At 47.4% G+C, this 24,292-nt stretch overlaps 1 protein-coding gene and 1 long non-coding RNA gene across 2 annotated transcripts in view; one reads left to right on the top strand and one right to left on the bottom strand.

Moving 5' to 3' along the window:
* Positions 1 to 6,841, bottom strand: part of TTC7A (tetratricopeptide repeat domain 7A) — a 112,957-nt gene extending 106,116 nt beyond the window's left edge. Inside the window, exon 1 of the mRNA XM_028515504.2 lies at positions 6,347 to 6,841. Coding sequence (XP_028371305.1) covers positions 6,347 to 6,530 — 184 coding nt within the window. The 5' untranslated portion in view covers positions 6,531 to 6,841. The remainder of the gene's footprint in view (positions 1 to 6,346) is intronic.
* LOC118501085 lies at positions 6,468 to 21,544 on the top strand. Its single transcript, XR_004903661.1, has 3 exons — positions 6,468 to 6,500; positions 9,881 to 9,986; positions 20,754 to 21,544. It is a non-coding gene; the product is annotated as an uncharacterized LOC118501085 (long non-coding RNA).
* Positions 21,545 to 24,292: the final 2,748 nt, after the last annotated feature.

Genomic DNA, 24,292 nt, shown 5'->3' with positions numbered 1-24,292 from the left:
ATAAAAAGGGATGAGGAAGCTCAGTATATGCTATTATGGCGTAAACTCCAAAATAAATTGATAAGAAAGCAGAGTCCAACGGTGGACATAATAGGCTACTGGTGTTTAGGCATCCATAAAAATACAGGGTCCAGCACAAATAATGCCCCTTTCTTATTATATAAAAATCTTTTATTACAAAATCATCAGCATGTGATTCTGTAACATAACAATATCACACTCAAGCACACCATAGGACATTTTAGGTGAAACGTTCAAATTGCTGCCTGTCTCATGCGAGACGTTCACGTACCCTCCCAACCACACTCAATGGCGTTATTTCTGCCAGACTCTGTGTGTGAAAAAGATACACAAACATCTGAGAATCTCATTGGTTTACTGGGAAAGGGGGCGGAAACAGGGGAAGACTTTTCACTTTCAGTGGGTGCCTTTGGAAGGCTGAGCCCTGTGGACATATTGCCTATTCACAGAGAAAAGCTGAAATCAACTCCAGAATGAAAGGCACTCATCTCAGCAAGAAGCCGGGGTGGGATGCTGAGCAGCGGGTGTCTGAGCAGCAGTCCTGAGAGGTGGGCCTCTAGGCAAACCGCTCTCCCTCACCTGTTTTGCCTCTATAAAAACCAGGGGTGGGGTTTGGAACCTGCTCCAACCACGCCTTCCCAAGCTCTGGGGTTGGTCCCCGCCCTCCTCCTTCAAGTGCACCAGTGGCTGGGGACAGCCAGCTCCCCACCCAGTTCACAGCAGCAGAGCCTTCCTGCCACCTGGCCCTGCCTCTGCCAGCCAACCGCCCCACCCAGAGCTCCCCACGGTTCATTGGCTCCATTCCTTCCCAGCCTAGAGAAGCCAGCTTCCTTCCAGGCAGCCCTCAATCTGGAAATACTCCCCAGGGCAGCGCCACTCCTCAAAATGATGGGAGTGTCCTTTGAACACCTGCGGCTCCAAGTGTGGTCCGGGGCCAGGAACAGGTCGGTCTGTGAGGGTCTGCGACCCAGTCGCTGGAGGGAAGTGCAGAAACTTAGAGTGCACATTCACAAAGGTTGGTAATAATGTGGCAGATGCTTTTACATCTGTTGACTTGAACAGTGAAAAATTGGAAGGGTAGAAGTTTGTGTATCTCACGAAAGGACTGGAGCACATCAGATTGGGAATGTAAAAACATAAAACGGATCCTTCACAGGTCAGTTGAGAAGCACTGCTGTAAACTGAGAGAGGGCCTTTTAATGTGAAAGGGGAGAAAAAAGAGAAAGGGGGACTACTATTTGTCAAGGGCCTACTGAGTACCAGGTACTTTACTATACAGTATCATTTAATCAGCACAAAGGTGGATATTATTCCCACTTTATGGATAATAATGGAGATACGCGATGGGCCATAGCCCGTGACAAGAATACAAGACAGCCAAAGCACAGTCCGTCTCCCTTCATGCCCCGCAGAACAGAGTTTCTGGTACTTGACAAATGAAGAAAGTGTAAGCGCTGGAAACAGTGGGTTAAAAGCGAACAGTAATTCCAAGGGCAGGAATGAGAATTGCTCTCACTGTTTTATACGTAGGAGCTTCAGACTATGTTGTAAACACTTCAGGTCCTTCACCAGAGATTTTCTCTGTCCTCTTCACCCCCCACTCGATCTCTCTGTTAGGGTTAGCAGACACTCAGTAGGTGTTGGGAATCTACTTTCTTTTCTTCCTTGCTCAATTCTCCTTCTCCCTGTGCCATTCTTTCTCCTCCTTTTCCCCGGTCTTTGCATCCCAGTGTTCTCCACTGGCCAGTCTATGGGACTGAAGGATATTTTGGAATGAAAAGTTCTAGATTTTTCAGTTGTTAAATAAGAATGCAGGTGAATAGAGGCTTTCCTGTCCTTCTTTAAAGGTAAACAGATTGCTTTTTTATCATCATGTTGTCCAAAATCTACCCCCTACCCAGTTTGGGTAAACTGTTTCAGCTTCTGCTCTCCCCGCCCCCACCAGGGGCATGAGGAAGGCCTTCCTGACTGAGTGACACAGACTCTGGGTGCCCAGCCCAGCCCCCTGCCCTTGACAGAGACCCAAATGAGGCCACCCCTTAGTGGCCACCCAGTCTGCCCACCCATCTTGTTTTGAAGGCCTCCGTCAGCTGGCTTCCTCTCTGCGCCCACCCCTGTCCAGGCTTCTCTCAGGGCGCCAGGTCAGGGAGAGGCACTTCAAGGACGCCTGCCTCCTCCCCGCACCCCCATTTGCAGAAAGGTGTTCCCCTCTCCACAATCTGCCAATTGGCTGTTTGGAAACCTGGGTCCAGCCAGCAAGCCTGGAGTTCAGACCAGGCCCTTCCTCGCTGGGTCACACGGGGTCACAGCAGTCTCCCCAGCTGCTCACCTCACAGGACGGCAGAGGGCTGGGACTTTCCACCCATCTACAGACGAGGGAGAGGCCGAAACTAGTGTGAGGCCACCTGCCTCAAACATCCCCTCCAACTCACCTGAAGAAACACCCAGAACAATCTCCAGTTCAAAAACAAATTGATCAGCCCTGGCTGGCATAGCTCAGTGGATTGAATGCAGGCTATGAACCAAAGTGTCGCAGGCTCGATTCCCAGTCAGGGCACATGCCTGGGTTGCAGGCCATGACCCCCAGCAACCGCACATTGATGTTTCTCTCTTTCTCTCTTTCTCCCTCCCTTCCCTCTCTAAAAATAAATAAATTTAAAAAATCTAAAAAAAAAAAGAACCCAGATTATTAAAAAAAAATTATTCAGTTAAAAAGCAAAGGTTGGAGGGCAGTGAACACAGATCAGGAAAGACTTCAAGGTGGACAGGGAGAGGGGCAGGTGTGACATGGCAAGAGCAGGAAAAGAACATCAGAGTCAGGGAGGTGAGCTGCGAAATTCTTTCAACTTTGGTACATGCTTGAAATTTTCATAATAAAATGTTGGGGGGAAAAGAGAAGCCCAACTTATTAACCAAACACATTGTGTGGCCTTGTTTGGATCCTGATTCTGACAAACGAGCTGTAAAATGCAGTCATTAGACCAGAGAGGCTGGCTGCAGTAATGGTGTGGCAGTACCCCTTTTCAAGAGTTCTTACTTAGTAAGTATAATCCACACAGAAATATCGCGGCACAAGGGAGAAATGAGGATGGAAATAGCTCAAACAGACTGTTTGGGAACTCACGAACAAGGATGCTGCTGACGGGTGGGCACGAGAGATTCACTGTCCCTACTTCTACTTTTTGGATGTTTTGGAACTTTTTCATAATCAAGTTTTCTTTCCTTTCTCTTTAACCACTTGGATGGGCTCTTTCTTTTTACACGAACAAACCTCACCACAAACAGCCGTACTCTGCTCCATCCTGACCAACTCTAACCCGGATGTGAGTTTGAAAGCAAATGCACAGAAAGCAGCATTACCTCCCCCCTGGGTGGGTGGCAGGGCGCAGCCTCCCCAGACAGGAAAGGCGGTAGAGGCTCCTTCTCAGGGAGTGTCTCCTGGCCCTTCACTCTCAGCAGACCAGAAAGAGGCATCCCCAGCGGGGCCTTCCCCTCCGACTCCCTACAGTGAAATCCACGTTCTGGGATTTTGGGTTTCAGAAGGAAACCCCACAGATACAGCAGGGCCTCTGCCTATAAAATGGGGTTCAGCTGGGGTTTGGGTCCCCCCCATACCTTCCCCCCATAATTTCCCAAATTATATAACTGTTGAAGCTTCCAGTCACTGACTGTAGGGGTCTAACAGGCTGGGTGTGGGGCTGTAAGAATCTCCCTCCTGGGTTGCAGGGGCATCTACACAAACACCCCTCCCCATCCCAGAAAATAGGCTCTCAGTCCCTACAGTGATAAGAACTCTGTGGAGAGCCCTGGCTGGGTAGCTCAGTTGGTTAGAGAGTCATCCTGATAGGCCAAGTTTATGGGTTCGATTCCCGGTCAGGACACATACAAGAATCAACCAGTGAATGCATAAGTAAGTGAAACATCCAATCGATGTTTCTCTCTCTCTCTCTCTCTCTTCCTCTTTTTAAGATAAATAAAAAAAAAAGAGCCCCACAGAGAGAGAACCAAAATACCCCACACACGGGCTTTGGGAGTCACTTGTTTTCCTCATGTGCGTGCGTGCATGCATTTTGGGATAGTGTATGTGGGTTTAACAGAGGGTGGAAAGTTAGTCACAGAACCAAACCCAAAAGCTGGCAGAAGAGACCCCCCCCCCCCACCATCCTTCAGTCTCCCCTGTGCTGGTAAGTCCCCACAGTAAAGCGAAGCCAAGCCTGGCTCCGCACACCCCACTCTGTCACTGGCAGACTTGGTCTCAGGGACTCAGGCTTGGGTGAGGCTCTGCCACGTACACACATGTGACTTCTCTGAGTCTTGGTGTCCCTGTGTTTAAATGGGGACAATAATTTCTGCCCTTCTCACAAGCTTGTTTACAAAAATTTAAAAATACAGAGAGAAAACACTTTATACCATACCATTTAGAAACGAGGCCATAGCGTTTTTGCCCAACAATGCTTCAAAGAATGCAGCAAGTTTGGGAAATTTGGTATTTATATTCTTCCCTTGGCTTGCACATCACAGGCAGGTGAGCTTATTAAAGGCCCTGAGAAGTTCTGCAGTTTAAAAAAGTCCATTATCGATATTTAATCCATTAGGTCCAATTTCTTAACTAGTGTGGCTCTCTAAACCCTTTCTTCCTGGGGTACCAGTGAATTAACTAGTCAGTGTCCCTTGAGCCTCTGAAGAAGAACTTGGGAAATATTGCATGGACTTGAGGAGTCCCAGTTCCTGTCTTGGCCCCAGGGTGTTTCTCTGTAGTCCCGACCTCACTCACATTCCCACACCTGTCCCAGGCTCCAATGCCCCCTGTGTGGGTCACTTTCCATTCCCACCCTTACCTGACTCACCCCAGCACATCACCCCATGTAGGAGAGAGAAAGGCACTTGCAGTTTATCTACTCTTCCCTGAGAAGAGGCGCTCACCAGCTTCTCCCATGCACGTACCAACTCTGGCTACTGTCCCTCACTGTCATGCTCAGACCTACCTCAAAGGTTCAACCCGACTGTGCACTTCTGCCACCTAGGCCCTCTCGGTGTCCTTCTACCCTTCCTCCTCATTGGGCAGACACATTCTGCTCTTCCCAGCACCAGTCAGAGGTCAGCACACATTCTGCTACTTCCTGAAACCCTCTCCCCTTCCTCTGAGCTCCACAGTCTAACACACAATTGCCCTCTGATCACCTCCCTGCCTCCCCATCTACCTTGGCAACTCTTCAAGCTGGAATTGTGTGCTACACACCTTTGAGGTAGGAGTGCAAGTGGTTAAAAGGATGTACTGAGAAGCCTGGGTTCAAATCCTGATTCCACCACTTATCAGCTGGATGAACAAGTCACTTAACTTCTCTGTGCCTCAGTGCCCTTATCTATAAGTGGAGCTAACAACAGTATCTGCTTCACGGGATTGTTGGGAGGAATTAATGAAGTGATTAAAGTGCTTAAGACAGTGCCTGGCACACAGTGAGTACTAGATAAGTGTTGGCTATTACTATCCCCATTATTTTCATTCCTTTTTCCCCACAGAGCCTTCCACAGGCAGCCTTCAAAACTCTCTATCTCTGTTTATTTACCCCCTTCCACAGCACTCTGAAGTGCTCAAAGCTAGGGCTCAGGGAGGGCTCTCCCGGTGGAGCTGAAGGCACCAGGGACAGATTTGAGGTTGGAGACCTGGGCAGGGCTTCCCCCTCTGCCGCATCGGGGTGCTGTCCCACCTCAGTGCAGATTGAGAGTCCAGCCTAGCCAAACCAGCCCTACTGCTTAAGCCTCAGGCTACCAAAGCTAGAAGGGTCCCCAGTTTGGCCACAAATGAGGAAACTGAGGCCTACCAGTGTTTTTCGCTCTTCACCACCCCACCCTGGTGCTTATCAACCATTCCAACTAGGCCAGTTATGGACAGAGCTCCGCTGTCAACTTGACTTGGGGGAAGGAGATGTAAGGTAAGGACAGACACACAGCCTTCACCTGAGGTAATTTAAAGACCTGGACAGGGACTGGGGATAGTGGAGGGGCGGTGCAAGAGTCCAGCCAAAACCCTAATCTGGCACATGCTGATACTACCATTTCACAGTAGACGGAGTTGTCCACAGGATCCTAAAGGGCACAGAGTAGAAGATGTTTATCTCTCTCCCCCAAAACACCCACCCTGCATGATTTTTCTCCTGGGCGAGAAGAGCCTTTCTAACTGACCTGGCACTACTAAGACCAGCACTACAGGAAGAGTAATACCGAAGACGGCCGTGGGGCTGGGGGGCAGTCGCGGCGCGCTTCCTGGAGGAGGCGGCGCTTTTCGCGCGCTCCAGCTCGTGAACCAGCCCCTTCTCTCACTCACCGGTGTCCAGAGAGGTGAACAAGGTGCTCGGAATGGCTCGCCGGTGGCCTCCTCCACTGGGCACGACAATAGCCTGCATCTGCCGGACCAGCTCGGGCATGCGGTACCAGTGGCCCTCGGCGCGGCAGCGCTCCAGCTCGCTCTCTATCTTCAGGTGGGAGCTGTGCGCGCCCTTCGCAGCCATCTTCGAGCGGGTGCTGTCATGGGAGGTGCGGCCAAGAAGGGGAGACCCGGCCGGGGGCGGCGTCCGGGCTGGGGCGCACACGCTGGAGGGGTCGATGGGGGAGCGGACGACAGCAAGGGCCCTGGTGGCAGCGGGACCCCAGGCGGCGGCGGGCGGGCAGCAGCAGCACTTAGTGCACCGCCCGGCGCCTCCGGGCTGGGGCTCCGGCTGCGAGGCCGGGACGCGTCCAGGAGTAGCCTCCGCCTCTGCTGCAACAGCTCCTGACGCTGCTGCCGCCGCCGCTGCTGCAGCTGCTGCCACAACCCCCGCCCCGAGCCGGGGCGCCGCCAGCTGCGGACCCGCCCCTGGCCTCTGCTCCACCCCCGCGGGGGCGTGGCACGGCTTCGGCGAGCTGGGCGCGCCGGCGGCCACCGTGGCCACAGCAGCCAGGCGCGGGATGAGCGTTGGCGCCCGCCCAGGCGCCAGCCCCTCGCCGCACACGCAGCGGACTCGGCGTTCACTTTAATGCTGCCGGGAGCCCCGGCGCCCAGGGGCGCCTTGCTCCCCGCCCCCTTCCCATCCCATTGGGGCTCTTAGCCTGGGAGGCCTCCGCCCCAACGTCCCGGCTTTGTGTGGTGACCCCGTCACCACTGCTGCCCTTGGCACGTCACAAATCCAGGGAGAGGCCCGCCGGTCGGAGTCCCCAACTCTGAAAACGAGCCTTCCGGAGAACCCGCTGCCGCCGTCCGTGACGGCGCCGGCTCCGTGCTGGGAACGCGCTGGCCTTGCGCGCCACCTCCGGCATAAACGAGAGAAAACTGGCGGGTTTCGAGTCCTTCAACTCTGGATGCCTCCGCTACCACAGATTTTTTCTTAACTTTTTTTTTTTTTAACAGCAGGGTTCCTCTTTCCAGCTTGACTCCCCCATAATAACTGGCTGGCCTGTCCTCTGCAGAATCCAGTTTCCCTGGATTTCTTAAAGGTTTTAAACTGATAATCCAACTTGGTATTTATTTCTTAATTCTGGTGTCTAAAGACTACGATCAAAGCTATACTGAGCTTTTGGTAGGGTTTACTTAGCCCTACGCTGTAGTGTACTAAGAAGTTTAAGGATTATTTAGTGGCCTGAAGGCAGGGGGCAGAGGAACACCCTTTGCCTGGTACAGGTTATGGTGGCCCCGCCTCTGGAGTGACGTCGGTTTACAGTTCCGCGTAAAAATTGAGGCCTTCTCGCAAGAAATCACAGCAAGACGAAAACAAAAAGCAAGCAAGCAAACAAACAGGACCCTGTGTCTAAGTAAAGACCCCCCAAAACGGGAGTCAGGACAAGCTTTTAAGCGTAGACTCCTCACACACCTCCACGTGGGTCTTTAGCACTGCCGGTCACGTGACTTTGGGAGTGAGCTTGACCTCTCTGTTAGGGGACTGACTGGCGCTTCTAAACCAGTGTAACCGTCGGGGTGCGGTGGCGGGGGGGGGGGGGGGGGGGGGGGGGGGGGGGGGGGGGGGGGGGGCTTTTTGTCAAGCCGTGCCCAGGCTCCTGGTGCTTCATCCCACTGGGCCCTTTGCACCTACACGGGGTTATTTATTGAAGGCAGTCTTCCTGCCCTACCCTGTCCTCACCCCCACCCCAGTTTCCTTGGGGATACCCTCCTCTCCAGGTTGCAAATACAGCTCCACTCCTTGATTGGCAGGCAAGATTTCCTCACCTTGGAGGCTGCTCTGAGCGCCTGGGATCTGTTTTGAACTCTTAGAGCCAGGAAACAGGTGAAGGAAAATTAGGACAGCTCTGGCAGTTAGAAATTACTCAATACATTCCTCCTTGCCTACTCTGGTCAACTCCTTTAGCTGGCTTTTGGTTAGTTACCAGAACCGCATTTTGCGAGGAGAGTGATTTGTGCATGTCCTTAAGATGACAGTGACCTGAGAGCACCCTATGATTTACCCCTGGTCTGGCATTCCCCACAGTCAGCCCCAGGGCAGGCAAAGAGAAGCAGAGCTGATGAGCAGGGGCAATCTTTTAGGAAAAAGGAAAGCCTCCTCTCCTCCCTCTTTTCTCCAGTCCTTTGCCAGCCCTGCCCCCAGGTTGCAGGTCTCTGGGGAACTCACTGGAGGGGAATGGCTGCTTGTTTTTTCCCAGGGCTCCAATATTTGTGGGTTGTGGTGGGGTGGAACACGCCCTGGCAGGGGAAGCCCTGCCAAGTATTACGAAGAAAACTTATGACAAGCTGCTCCTCAGTACTGTGGGACACGTGCCTTGTGGGCCCTTTTCCCGCTGAGACAAGGCCCCAGTCCTGGAGTGACCAGCATTGATGGGTTCAGGCTGGTGTAATATCAGTAGAATTGTTTTGCCCACAAACAGCTTCAATCTGTGCTTGAGCTGCACACAAAAGTACTGGTAAATCAATATCCAAATTAGCCAGGACCTCATTAGGAATAGGAAGGTCTTCTGGGACTGGAAGGAAGAAGCCATCAGGAGAGCATTTGCACAGTAAATCCCTTGCTATTAAATTAATGAGTGTAGTGTCACAACGGAGAAAACTTTCTTGGGTTAAAGGTTCAAGGCTGACAGTTAAGGCAAGGGGTGGGGGTGCTAGAAGAAGGTGTGGTGAGGATTATTAGACAGATGCATGGGCATCACCAGAGTAGTTTGTTGACTCCAAAGAACAGGCTGTATAATAGTTCTTGAGTTGAAGATTAGTATTATTGTCCCATATCGATCAAAAAGTTGTAAACTTGTCCTTTAATTTTTAGAGAAATGTTTCCTTGCAGGTTTCAGAGTAGAATGGGAAATTGAACACCTTCATTGATAACTTTTTTCTTCTTTCTTTTCTTAGTTCTAGAGCTCTTTCAATATAGAGCTGTTTCAAGGTTTTGGAGATTGACCATAGCGCTATTTCCCATTCTGCTTTTTGCTTGCATAGGACATTCCCTATTTCTGGTATAAGACCATTCACAAAAAGATAAGAGGGAGAGCCAAGGTCATGTCTGCTTCAGGATTTATTCCTGAATGTTGCCCCTAGGTATTGAAGAACCTTTTCCTGAAGTCTCCATCAGATTTCTCCCTTGTTGGTTCAAACAGCTGAATCAGACCACAATCTATCTTCATAGGAAAGAGAAAGGACAGTTTCTCAAAGAGCTTGACCAACACCTGCAGCTCTTCTAAACTTCTTCAGCCGCCAGTGCACTTAAGAGCCACAATTTTTTAAGTCACCAGTGGAGGTTTTCCAGTTCTGACTTTTTCATTGATCTTTTTGCATCTGACATTCCTACTTAACATATGGACCAATTTGGTATATATCTGGATGCTCTAGACTATATGTCTCTCAAACTATCCTAAATTCCTCTGTGATGTTCTCTGTCTTTTCTAGGCCTTGGAGAGTCTTTGATAATGACTTTCAGCTAAGAATGAAATCAGAACTTAAAAATTACCACAGGAGGTTTTTTTCTGTGTGGAAGGAGGTTTACCTTAAAGAGGTAAGTGAAATTTGGTGTATCTGGCTGGCCAGGAGAGGAGAGTAGGTCAAAGGGAGAGATGGGGCAGCAGGGAAGGGCAGCATAGGATTGTTACCAAAAAGCACTTGGTGTTCTATTGTCCACCGCCCAATAGGCAGGCCTCTGAGGCAGAGGTTTGGTGATGAAGGAAAGGGGTCATTTATTTAGAAGCTACATAATTTTAACAGAGTGGCAGGTTTCTGCCTTAGAACCCATTCCCTTGAAAACCCCAAAGAAAAACAACCTTGCCACCCTTTGCCAGCCCAGACCAGTCCTAGGCTGTGCCCTGAGTTCCTTCTCCCAATTAAAAATACCGTCCTTGGGAAATGTAGGCGGCTGCATCATAATCATCCAGGCATTTTAGCTGGCTCCCAGTCACAGTCTGGCTTCAGGCGCCTTTTGGAGTCTGTGCAGTGCTGGCGACCTATTTGCTGCACACTGCCCTTTCTTCCCCGCGCTGCCTACTCACCTAGCACCTGTCCCATCCCTCTGGCCATAGACCGGCCAGTGCGCCCATGTGCCTGGCGGAGCTGGATCATGCAGCACAGTGCCAGTCACCCAGGATGCTCCCAGACCATGCAGTCTCTGGGGCCCACTGGCCTGGGAATGCTTGGGACCCAACTGGGAGAGCAAGGGGAAGCAGAAGGGCAAGTCTCCGGGTGCCCTCCATTTGAAAGGCTGGGCCCCAAATCCCACGCACTGCAGCAGCATCTAAATTCTCAGCCGCTCCGCTCCAGGCTAGCGTCCATCATGCTCATCAGCTTGCACGGCGTCTCTGCCCCTCCTTTGGTTACCATGTTAATCTCCACCCTACACAGGTGTTGTGACCATTCCAGCCTGCACATGCTCTGTGCAAGCTTCCTCCTGCTGTATCACAAGCTGCTCTAGTTTCTTTACCCTTACCCGGGGGTGAGGGAATCTATCATGTGCCAGCTGTGATTTCAGTCCTGCGGACTCGAGTACTTCCCGATTCACTTCGGGGTTCCCTCCCCTCTGCCCAGTGGTCTGGCCAGATGTCCCCTGTAACAGGGCGAGGAAGACGATAGCAGGTTTGAGCTGTGATTTATGGGGTGCACAGGACAGATAGTTTCATGTTCATATTTGGTTTTTTGGTTTTGCTTTGGCTGAGGAATCTGTTAAGGAAATAATTTTGAAATCCAATTTCTTTTGGATGCTTGTAAGAAAGCATAAAAAATATGCCTAATAAAAAATAAATGAAGATCATTGGAATTTAGGAATTGTGTTCTCTTTTCGTTCTAGTCACTTCTCAAGTAAATAGCTTTCTTCTGTCAAAAACTCCTTGTAGTGGCCACTGTAATTCTAAATTGCCGTTGGTGAGTTGATGCTATTGAGAAGGGTAAGTGCACAAGTTTGGGCCACACAGCATAGATACATGTAAGAAGCAGAGGCTGGGCCCCGGAAGTCATGGACTGAGGTTTATACTGAGTCTGAGAATGGTCGGTTGAGAGTTACTTATGCCTCTTGTGGCTCAGGGCCCCCCAGCCTCACAGTTAGGCCTTATCCAGCCACGTTCTGCTGAATTTGCTGTTCAAGCAGATGGAGGGTGTCCAGAGATCACTGCTGAATCAAACTCACAGGCAAAACAAGTCTGCAGAAAGTTCCCATAACGCTTTGAGAGTGGCCTGAGACAAACTTTGTCCCTAAGGACAGCTTAAGGATGGACTTATTGGCACCCACCTGTCCTCTTCGCTATCAAGTCTGCTCTTCTAGATGCAGCACAACACGTGACCAGGTTGGACACTGACGAGCAGTAGCCTTGTTCATAATAAGGCAGGTATCCACTGAGGAGAAAAGCCTTTCAAGTATGGCCAGATAATCAAAGGATTCTTAAGAGGTATTCCTCGTTGCTAGGAGACAAAATAGACTGAATGTTTGGGGAAATCAATAAAAAGAAAGATTAACAAAAGAAATCGGACCTTGGGCCTAAAGCAACAGGCTCCCTCACCGGTGTGGTCTGAAAGACCCATCAGAGGGGCAAACTGTTTCTGAGTCAGGGGTCTTGCACCAGAGAGGTGAGGTGGTCTCACGTGGATCTCGATGGGCCTCAATGATTAAAGACTGGCCCCCTGAAAATATGGAAACAGCTTCATGATAACGCAAAGCCGAGTTTGTTCCCATTGCATGAAGGGAGAGCAGTACTCAGTAGAACCATAACAGCATCTGGAATGGGGGAAAGAAGCTGGGAAATTTATGAAGTGTTGGGTCTGTTTTATTGTGGCTCTTCCAGTGATGGGGCATGTTTAGAACTAGGCAGGAAGCATGAACGATAGTTGAGGACTGGTGGGCAGTGTGAGGTGATAGTTTTAAAAAGTCTTAGAGAGTAAAGATGTGATCTATTGAAAAGTTGAAAAGTTCATTTAAATAGTTTCTTCTTGAAATTTCTGCAAAAGACAGAAGTTAGTTACAACTTGTCCCAGCCTAGGCAAGAGTTTCCTGCAATAGTAAATTCATGTTAGCATCAACAGTAAACTGTTTGGGTGTAGATGGGTTTGGCTCTTCCTGTGCACTGACCCAGAGATGTATTATGGGTGCTATTACAACACCCCCTTGCTCCCATCCAATCTCTTTCATCTGTCCTGGTGATCACAGTGGCCATGGGCAGGGGGCCACCCAGTGGTGGAGTCAGCCTCGTGAGATGTCTTCCCCACCTTCCACTCCAGCCTCCTCTCTTATACTATTGTATTTGCCATTTGGGGTGTCCCAGAGCCCTGTGTTCCCAATAGGAACCTTAAAGATCCTAAATTTGGCCCTAGCTGGTGTGGCTCAGTGGATTGAGTGCTGGCCTGCGAAGCAAGGGGTCACTGGTTTGATTCCCAGGCAGGGCACATGCCTGGGTTGCAGGCCAGATCCCCCTGGTTGGGGTCCATGAGAGGCAACCACACATTGATGTTTCTCTTCCTCTCTTTCTCCTACCCTTCCCCTCTCTAAAAATAAATAAATAAAATGTTTTTAAAAAATTCCTAAATTTGAACATGACTTAAACCTTTATTCATTGTCAACAGTCCTTTTTCATCCACGCTCATCAGCAGTGTGATGTGAGCAGAGTGACAGCTGCCTTCCCAATCTTCTGTAGTAACACAGCCCACAATCCTTATATTCAGAATCAACTGTCACTTGTCACCATGATTATTGGGTCATCGCATTTCTGGCCATGAGGTCTCATGTCTTTGTGGTCTCATCTCATTGTCAGTATGGTGGACTGGCTGGTGGCATGGTCATTCTTTCCCTGTAACGGCTGCCAGAAGAACTGGGGGTCATCATTAGGTAAGGGACAAAGCCCTACAAAGGCTAGCTTCAAAACCATAAGTTCTTTGTGCTTGTGCATAGTAGATAGTAATTACTCATTATGCTGATTTTAGAATCCTAGGATGTTAAAGGTTTTCCCAGGCCTGGGACATGAGAGCCCTGGGTGACCCATCCTCACCCATCCACTTCCTGGTTCCGATACCAGCACCTCCTTCCATGCACTGACCTCCCTCCCATCACCCCACTTCCTTCTGTCCCCTGGGGCCCCAGGTGACTCCTGCTTCTCCTTGGTGGCTTCTGTGTCATCTTGCAGGACTGCTGCAATGGTCCTTTCCCACGATAGGGGGCCGACGCTTCCTGTCTGCCTTGGCCAGTACTGGTTCTCTGCCTAGATGCTGCCTTTCTGGGGGAGAGAAGTCAGCCCAATGCACCAGCACTCAGAGCTCACCGAGGCTGGTCTGCTTTTAAGCTCCCCCCTCAACTCCTAAGGCCACCTGAGTGTCTGCCCTTCAGTGGTGATAGCAGATTTAGGCCTGAAACAATAGCTTTGTTCCATCTGCTTTTCGAATCATTTATTTTTCTTTCCTATCTTTTAAGAAACACTTTTTGGAGAAAAAAACCCCCACAAAGGAAAGTATATAAAGGAGGGAGAGGAAAATAACGCTGCTTGCTTCACACAGGGACCTCTGCCCCAGGGAGGCGCTGCTGGCTTCCTCCTACCGCTGGGGCTGCAGTCTCGGAGCAGCAGCGGCGGCCCTGCTGACTCGCCCGCAGCTGCGCAATCCACTCCAGGACTGCAGCGCCTTCCGCTCCGCCGCAGGCCCACACTCATCCCATGCGTGGTACCCAGCAGTTACGCAGATGTTGTCTATGTCTATCCCGTGAGCAGGTGTAGGGAGTAGATGCTTCTGATAGACCCATCTGGATTGGGCTTTCCAAACCACTCAGAACATCAGAGGAGAGGTTCTGATTATGAAGGCGGAAGGGTTTGTGAGATATGCAGCAAGTTTCCATGGACGTTGTAAGACAGGACAGACTACACGAGAGTGTTTTACAATAAATTCTCTTCTTAAACTTGGATAGGGAAGGGTTGTTTATTAAAATCTTGGCAATTCTGGTAATAAACCTCTAAGGTAACATCTAAAATGGACCTGCTTTGTCCTCCTTGTCTCCTACTGTGCCTCCAAGCGCTAGCAGCTGAGCCATCAGTCAGTACAGACAGGTTCATCTAAACAATCTGGATGGTTCTTCCAGAAGGATTATTGTCTATCATTCAAACATTTACCCTCTTCTGAAAAAGAATGCTCTGCCCTAAGAAGTCCCTTTTCAGTTTCATGTGTTCCTTTTCTCATGCCCAGAGTGGTCTTTGAGTGTACCATAGACCTGGGAACTCTTATCCTAACCACTTCTGAAGAATAAATGAATCGATCAATGACTTACACAGAGGGTTTGAACTAATACTTGGAGTAAACACCGTAGCTGGAAAAACACCAGGATGAGTAACTACCTCTGTTCATGCAGTGGCTATGATGCTGAAGACTGACGTGTTGACTGAAGTTTTGTAAATCAAATCCCACTAGAAAGGCAGAAATGATCATCATGGAAAATGCCCTCTCTAAGGAGAGGCTTTCATAATGTGAACAGCAGCCTAGAGCCTACAGATTATTGTGTTTGTTTACCTAATGGCCTCTGTGTGTCCCAGTCTCGTGACTGGAAGCACAGGTGCTCCCGCACAACTCTCTCCTGCTGGGCGAGGCCTCCCCGAGCCACCCGGGGCCTTACAATTCATGTTCTCTCATCTCTGTGCCCAGTTTCAACTTCGTCCGTGTCCTACAGCTCAGCTCTTTTCAATATTCAATTCCTGCAATGTTTTTGGAAAAGAGATATAATACTCATATTTAAAAATGCTTCTCTTGCTGCTTCCCTTCTTTATTTCTATCACTGTGATCTTTGGTGTATTTATGATAAGAATTTCAGGTATAGGTCAACAGGTGTCACTGTGAAAAATAAAATTAAAAAATCTTGCCATTCTTTTAAAATTGATCAGCTGATTCATTTACTCATCTACCCCTTCATTTATTTTTATTAAAACTGTTAGATGTTGAGTGAAGAAGAGAAAATAATGATTAATGTGACTTAGAGAAGAACAGATTGTAATATTAGGAATTTGGGGGGAGAGAAGTCACCTTATAGGTGATATAATCAAGTTAATTTATCCTGAGCAGGCATGTGTCAATATTTTACTAAAAAACAAGTACAGTGCCCTGAACTGACCTGTACTTAAAAAAATACTGCAAGCTGAATAGAAATCGCCCAGATTCCTAAAGGCCAGTTCACGGAAGGATCAATTAGTTCAATGTCCAAGCTACCCTAATTTGCCAAATGTGCAATTTGCCAAAAACTTAGAGTACTCTTGAAAATATCCAGTGACTATTAAGGTATTTTTAAATGAATATCACATGGAATATTTTTATTCAAGATATCCTTCCAGATATTATTCTCTGATATTCTAATTCAAAACATTCCTATTTAATATATTCTGGAATATGTCTTTCTTCATGAATATGAATATGTTCCATAAATATATTTCTTTCTGTTTCTTTCAAAACATCTTAAAATGATGGTAAAAATAAGTCAAGCTTTCTATTAATTAAAAAGGTAAGCTCATAAGAAAGGGAAAATCCTCAGTGGTCAGAAAATTCAGGGAGTGCTAAGTTAGGAGATGGGAGAGGGGGTGTTGGATGAGCTGATACTGGGCTTCCTTGGGGTTTACTGGTCTCGTGGCCCACAGACTTTGAGTTTTAATGGACACATAGCAACAGGAGAAGAACCATCGTGTTAACAAGAATAAGGAGATAGACTTGATACTTTCACATGAAGTTGGAACTCAAAGAATCATACCCTGGGTGAGAGTATGAACCAGAAACAAAACCTGCAGAGACGCACCAGGAAACAGTAAAACTGTATCTCATGGCCTAGCATCTTGATTGGGGGCAAAAAAACGTCCCTGAGAAGTTGTAATTAGAGTCCGCCCATATACCGGTCTAGAGTCCAACTTTATGCTACCTATAGAAACCCAGAATGCACAAGTTGAAAAATTAAAATGGATATTAAGCAGATAGTAAAATCTCTTTGAGGGAATGTACCTTCCACCTGGACCACACGGGATTCCCGTAGGCAAAGCCCCACTAAAGATGAGGTTATCATCTACAATTATAAAATGCAGGAGGGAAAAACCACTGTGGGGAATCACTGAGGGAAGTGGTACAGACCAGGCCTAATACCGTAACATCAGCCCGGCACGAACACTCCATAGCTAAAACCTCCTCGTGGTCGGGAGAGTGTGTCCGTAACTGAAATTGTTTCCCGTGCTCATCCGGCCAGCCTGTTCGACAGCCCAGGTCCCACACGAGACCCTTTGCTAGAAAGTCTACCAGCTTCTTACCCACCCAAATATTGAACTAAAAAAATCCCCAAACTCACTGTTCTCAGAGTGTCTTTAGTGTTTTCTTCTCTTTTGTAAATCCCTTTTTGTTGACAACAGTCTAAGGACTATTTTCTTTATTTTTTTTAATTTTTTAAAAAAGATTTTATTTATTTATTTTTAGAGAGGGAAGGGAGGGAGATAGAGCCCACACGAGAGAAACATCAATGTGTGGTTGCTGGGGGTTATGGCCTGCAACCCAGGCATGTACCCTGGCTGGGAATCGAACCTGTGACACTTTGGTTCACAGCCCACGCTCAGTCCACTGAGCTATGCCAGCCAGGGCAGGACTATTTTCTTTAAAATAAGTGCGTGTATCATTTGCCTGCAGATAAATAAATGTCTAAGTTGTGCTCTGACAGAGTCAAAACAGTAGCCACGCAGCCCGACTAGACCATAACTGGGGATAATAGAATTACCCGACTATTTTTAAAAGCATGCTTAAAATAATTAGACTTATCCCTAAATATTTTATGTTTTTGGTTGCTATTGTAATGGTATTTTAAATTTTTTATTTTCCACATGTTCATTAATATATAGAAATACCATTGATTATTGTATATTAACCTGTAGCCTATGGCCTTGATGAATTTACTTAACAGTTTTAGTAGCATTTTAGTAGTTTCTCTAGGATATTCTATATGCGTGATCATGTCACCTGTGAATAAAGGTTGTTATTTTTCTTTCCAGTTTGTGTGCCTTTTATACCTTTTTCTGCAATGGCCTGAAGTTCCCACAGAACGGTGAGTGGGGGTGTGTTGAAGGCGGCTGTGATTGCGTTGTTCTTGATGTTAGGGGGCAGCACTGTCTTCCTCTACAAGCACCTTTACTGTAGGTTTTTCATAGGTGCCCTTTATGAGTCAGAGAGACTACTATTCCTCCTTTGCAGACAGTCTCGATCGTGGAATAGTACTGAATTTTGTTAAATGCCCTTTCCTCCCATATTTTTACATGATCATATAGCTTTTCTTGTGACCAAATATTTATTTCCCTATTTAAGTATTGAGGGAAAGGACTTTGAACGTGAAGTTTTGTATACAGCCAAATTTTCATTTTGGTGAGCGAGAGTGAGTAATAAAAGTATTCTCAGGCATGCAAAGCCTCAAATATTTGCCACAGTGAAAATACCTTTAAAGGAAGGGTTTAAGCAAGAGAAACAAATCCAGGAGCATTTTCAAGAGATATGGGATGTCAGGGTGATCAAATATTTTGATAAATTTATTGTTCTTTAAAAAATCAGACTGAAGAAAAGAAGAGAATATTTGTCCAAAATAACTAATGTCAAAATATGTGAACAAAAACACGACTGGAAGGAGGGGGAGACAAAAGGGATGTTAAGACATGTTACTGTATTTGACTTTCCAGGGACACAGTGTATGTAGGTAGGAGTTTACAAAATCAGCAGTCATGGCACTTTTCATCAGGAGTGATAAGTTCTTTGCTAACAAAGATGGAAGAAGTGAAATCATTAAATACAGGTGCTCATCATTTCTACCCCCCACCCCCAGTTTGCAGAATATCTGAATTTAGAACATCCCAACAGAAGCCAAACTTCTTTTAGCACCTTTCACCCTCATCAGAAATATGAATAAGGGAGACAGAACTAGGAGGCCCTTCCTCCGTCCCTTGATTAAAGCAGATTTTACTGGACATTAGTATTCTGAATTGCCCCTTTTGGGGTTATCCTGAGCTTTTTATGCCCCAAAGCAATGCATCTTACTAGGATTCAAAATGTAAGGTCCCCTTAAAAGTGGGGAGGGAACATAATGGGGAAAGGGCGTACATGTTCTAAGGCAGGTCCTTGTCAGGCAGACCGATGTTAGCAAAGAGTGCCTATGAAAAAGGAGGCCCTGAAAGTTCTCCGTGTGAAAGTCATCGCTGAAGCCGCCCGTGCTTAGGTTCCTCTTGGAATGTCTCCCCGGACCCTCCATGAATGGTGACAGGTCATTGTGGTGGGAATGGGGATCACAGTGTGAGGCTGGCTGGCTAGTTTTGATGACTTAAAACATGAGAGGGCTTTAAAGTGATAAATTTTAAAAAATCAACTCAGGATTTTAAATTCTTTGCTCAGGCCACAGTCAGAGCCTCTAAAAATTGCCTGAAAAAAAATCTCTTTTCTCTTGGAGCTGCTGGGCATAAGCAGCTAAAATCTAGAGGCCATGTCTGATACTGTAGGAACCTGTATGATTACAATGCGACATGAATTTACAAACCCATTGTGTGTCTTATGAGAAAGCTGTGGCATGGACTAAGAACATATGGAACTTTGGGACTTAGAATGGGGGAATTGTGGTGGATTGCAATTCACTGAGTACCTGGAATTCCTGAAACTGAGAGTCTCCCTTGCCAGTAGAAGCAGCTCCTTCCTTCCATCCTCTCATCTCTTGCTGGTGCCCTCTACTAGCTTAGCCAGCAGAAAGCCAGGTGACAGGGGAGATTAGGAGATGCCACCCACTGGGGTCACCCCCTCGTGAGGCAGAACACAATGGGGGAAGAATGAGGAATGGCTCTGATGTCATATGGTCCCAGGACAGGATGCCACTGTGCTTTCCGCACATGCTACCAGTGTCTGGAGTCCCGCCTTGGCCTCCGGTTGTCAGGTGGATCCACTTTGCATTCTCCTCACCCCAGTCACCAGGTCTCCTCTGGGGGCTTTGCTCTCACACCTGGTCCCCTCGGAGGGCTGGGGGATTCTTGCCTGCTTTGCTGAACCATGCTGCGGATAGAGGGACTCCTTGGGGGTGCTCTTAGGCCAATCTTTCCAGACATCACCCTCAATATCGCTTTTCCTTGTTCACATCCCATATTGGGCCCCATGGGGCTTGGAAAACACCCAAGGAACAGGGAGTCTCCACCCTGGTTCAAACACAACCAAAGTCAGGAGCCCTTGGACCAGCTTGAGGTCATTTTGAAGGGGATTGTGGCCAAACGGTACCTGCCGGAGTGCCAGGGGAAACCAGATAGTGGGAGAAGGCCAGCAGACTTCCAAGAGAGGTGCTGCCCTTGTCAAGGGAACTGCAGGGAGGGCTCCAGCAGGGGGCCACAGGAAAGCACTGTGCATGAGTGAGTGAGCCAGCATCAGACATCGATCAAATTCAGGGGCCAGTCAGGGTGGAGGAGCCAATTTATCATCCCGGACAAGTCAGAACTTCCTAGTCCCCTAACTGCTCTCCAGTGTGCCCCACCCCCCACCCCCATTCAACCCTGGTGTGGTCTTAACCAGCAGCTACCAGGAAGGAAAAGAGTTGGTGATTGAGACAGAGGAACTTGTTTTTTATTAGGCAACTTTCCGTTCTATTTTTTCCCTAGGCATATCCACGTATAACTTAGATACAAAAACTTTTCAAAATTCAAATTCAAGAAATGCACATTAACCATTGTATACAGTCAACTAATGATACAGATGGCACCATTATAAATGAATGATCTCCAATTTCAACTGAGCCTTCAACTCAGGCCAGAGGGTCTTCTATGTCCCCTGGGCAGCTCGCTTCCCAGTTACACAATGAAGATTTCAAATGTTGACCCACTCAAGCTCCCTGCCGCTGCCCCAAACATGGCAGTCTCAGAAAGTGGTCATGCTTCCCAAATTTCAGGCTAACCCCCCCCTCCCCCAGGCTTTATATCCACTCTCTCCTGCCTCCTCCATAACCTGATTCTTCCCATTTTGTCCACTTTGCTGTTTCTTCAGTCTCATTTTTGCTGGCTCTTTCCCAGAAGGATTTAAAACATATACAAGGCCCTCTACCTTAAACACAACCCTCCCTGCCTCCTGTGTCCCCCTCGAGCTACTTTCCTGTCCCTTCACAGCTAGTGCTTGAAAGACTCATACACACCTGTCACACTCACTGTTTACCTACCAGCCACTCGTCACCCATTGCCATTTGGCTGCTGTTGGGTGCACCACATAAACTGTTCCCCGAGCCCCTGGTGACCTCACATTGATAAATTCAGCTCACATTTGAGTTCATATCTTGTTTGACTTCCTTATCACTCAGGAATGTTTTGAACTGCAAGTAACTGTTTTAGAGTGGCTTCAGCAAATAGTTCTCCCCCCTCCCCCCACACTGTAACAGGAGACCTGGAGGTAAGCAGTTGTTGGCGCCGCCATTCAGCAGCCCCACAGCACTGGGGCTGCCTTTCTGAAATTCTCCCACTTCCCTTTGTGGTTGAGGACGACTCTGAGGTGATGCACACCCCATTCAGGGCTGGAAGAAGGGGAGAGGTCTGTATCAATCACTTGTCTCTTTTATCAGAAGAGCAAAAGATTTCCCAAGTTCCCTTGATGTCTCATTACCCAGAATTGTGTCACATGGCCATCTAGCTGCAAAAAAAAAAGATTAACGTTTTTTAGCCTTTATTGTGGAGATGTCGAAAGAGAAGGGGGTTGGAAATGGAAACTGGGCTACCACCAAGTGTTAGACTGTGTAAGTCTTCTGGAGGCCGGCCTTTGTGTGCTCAGCTGCAGTTAGGCAACTCAGAACAACAGCTGCAGGTGGAGAGAGGCCACCCATCATCCATGTCTGCTACCTTGGGCCTCAATCTTAATTTCCTGATAAAGTTGCCTCCTGCCTGTCTCCACTTCCGGCTTCAGCTGGGGTATACAAAGAAAATCATTTTGTTTTCAACCCAGCAAGGTTCCAAGCTGTGGGACTCAGCCAATGCAGGTTGTAAGCCTTAGGTAAGGAGTTCTCTTATTAAGACCTTATTTAATCTCTGCTTTCAAGTCAGTTAGAACTCTCTAATCTAGATTTGCCACTTTCTCAAAGGACTTTGCTGAAAGCTACTTTTTAAAAAATGCACCATTATCCTACATCATTCCTGAGATTTCTCCTACAATAAAACTTTGGCATGTGGCCAAATCCGGCAAGTGACAGCAGTTTGACAGCTTTACTACTGTTTAACGAGTTGACCGCCAACTTTCCAGCATAGAATAGAGAGTCTTCACCACTGACTACCTGAACCCTTTGCTAGCCAGTTCCACTTTTTAGTGCATTTTCAGTGTCCTACTTCTGTTACCAAATGATTTGCCTATTAGAAATGTGTTCAGCTACAAGTTATAGAATCCTGACCTATAAATGACTTAAACAAATGTATCATCTCACTTATGGACTAGACTGGGGCAAGATCGGAAGCAGGGAGTCAGTTAGGAAGCTTTCATAGTAATCTAGGTGGCAGATGGTTTGTTGGATGTCAATTATATCTCAACAGAGCTCAGGGAGCATGTGTGTGTGTGTGTGTGTGTGTGTGTGTGTATGGGTTGGGGGGATAACTCCTAGCATTTTGGCTTGAACAATTAAAAAGATAGCAGTGACATTCACCCAATGGACAAGACAGGTATGTTTGGGGACGAAATTTAGTATTTCAGGGACCAAGTTAAGTCTGTGATGCCAGTTAGACCTTCATGTGCAGATATCAAGTAGGCAGTTACTTAGAGGAGTTGGGACTTACAGGCAGAGATCATCACGAGAGATATAAATTTTGGAGTCATCTTCTTAGACATGGCACCTAAAACCATAGGACTAGATGCAATCACATAAGGAGAGTGGGTAGGTAGAGAAGAAGAGGCAAGTCAGGATAGACCCTGGGTGCTTTGACACTTGTAGGTTGAGCAGAAGATGAGAAGTCAGTGAAAAGAATCCAGAAAAGAATAGCCAGTGAGGTAGGAGGAGGGTACTGTTTGAGAACACATGAGAAGAAAGTGTGTCAAAGTGGGAGTGATTGGCTGTGATGAATAGTACTGAGAGGGCAAGTGCAGAGAAGGAGAAGGTACCACCGGATTTGCATGAAGATTGCAGTTTCAGCAGTGTGGTAGGGAAGAAACTAGAGGGCAAGGTTACATGACAACAGGAATGGTTTATTAGAGAGGGAGCACTGGGTGACACAGGAGAGGGAAGAGGATAAGATCCACAGAAGGAGAGGCACTGGTACCAGATACTGAGCTTTTTTGTTTCTTTCGTCATTGTTTTTTGTCTTTTTGTTTTGTTTTCTCTATTTTGTATTTATTTTTCTTTTTTCCTCTTTTGACCCTGAGCTTCTTGGAGAAAGAGACAATGTCTTATTTGCATTTGTATTTCTAGTAAGTCCTAGTGCAGCAATTTTCAGCCTGTGTGCTGCAAGAATTTTTAAAACGTGCAAAACCTGACTGTTTTAGTCAGGGGCACTGACCTCTTTTCCCTTCGATCACTAAATTTTAAAAAATGACAACAGTCAACACAATAATAGCTACCTGGTGTGAATGAATCAAAATTATACCTATTTTTTTGTCAGATCAGCAAGAAATGTATTTTTTAGAGTGCTGTAGAAGTTTAGTAATTAGTTCATGGGTGCCATGAGATGAAGAAGGTTGAAAATAGCTGTCCTTGTACATAGGAGGTACTCAAGAAATGTTACTGAATTACTGAACAAATGAGCAAACGGAAGAATAGGTGGATGGCAGATGCAGAGCTAGAAAATGAATTGTATCAAACCAACTCAAACTTCCGAGTAAGGAAAGGAGAGGGGGTCCTGGATTAATAAGGTTTCTTCAGGAACTTAGGGGTCCTGGGACTTTTCTCTGGGATAGGATTAACAGATTTCAAACTCAGATGAAGGCAAGAAGGAACGAACCACTGTCCATGGCAGTTGCTTCCGCCAACTTTCAGGGAACTGATCTGCTAAAGCCAGTTGCAGGAAGGGTTCTGAGACCATCTACTTACTTAGCCACTTTCTTTCTTTCCTTTTTCCCTTTCAGGACCCAGACTTTTATGAAAAATGATTACGTATCTTCCTAGAGACAAATGGGAGGAAAAAAAATTAATGGCACTTTCACATTAATTTACCTATCTGGTTAATAGATATTCATGGAATGACAGTCTTGTATGGTGGCAAAGGTATAAATAAGAGCAGGGTTATGCAGGGCTTATGTATTCGTTTCTTCTATTTATGGGTCTTTTTTTAATGCTTGTCTTCTATTGAGATAGAAGTGCAAGCATTTCACGAAATGTACAGGTAACGTGGTGTTTGAACTGTCTTAGGGGGACTCCTATATGAGTGAATAGGTATTGCTCATGATGGCTCTTGTGGAATGGAGAAAGCAGAGTCTGGAAGTAGACCCATTTTGGAAACACAGGATTCAAGGCAGGCTCTGGCGTCTTTTAGCTCTTTCATTAGGAACGGAATTAGGATTCCCATGATTTCTTTCCAATTTGCAGTTGGAGAAACTGCTGTGAAAGTGGAAATGGAGGCGGAGCTGGAAGGTAGCTTTGGCGTCCGCCCCGCTCAGTTTTTGCCACTCTACCTCTCACGTGGGACAGCTTTCCTGGGAGTTTCCCAAGTTGCCTAGCAACCTTCCAGGCCCCTGGAGGCTCAGGTCAATCACCCCAAGGCGCCAGCCGATTGTTGCCTTTGGAAGCAGAAGTAAGAACTGAGTCTGCTCCTCCCTCTGGAGCCCGTTACACGTGGAATTACCGGAGCTGTACTCACTCTGGGGCTCTGACCAGGGGCGGAGCCTCACGGCGCCAATGGGCGGGCAGAAGAAACAGCGCTTGCGCACAGC

The sequence above is a fragment of the Phyllostomus discolor genome, chromosome 6, assembly GCF_004126475.2.
Source record: "Phyllostomus discolor isolate MPI-MPIP mPhyDis1 chromosome 6, mPhyDis1.pri.v3, whole genome shotgun sequence".
Lineage (NCBI taxonomy): Eukaryota > Metazoa > Chordata > Mammalia > Chiroptera > Phyllostomidae > Phyllostomus > Phyllostomus discolor.
The sequence above is the reverse complement of the archived record's forward strand: the minus strand, read 5'-3'. Positions and strand labels throughout refer to the sequence as shown.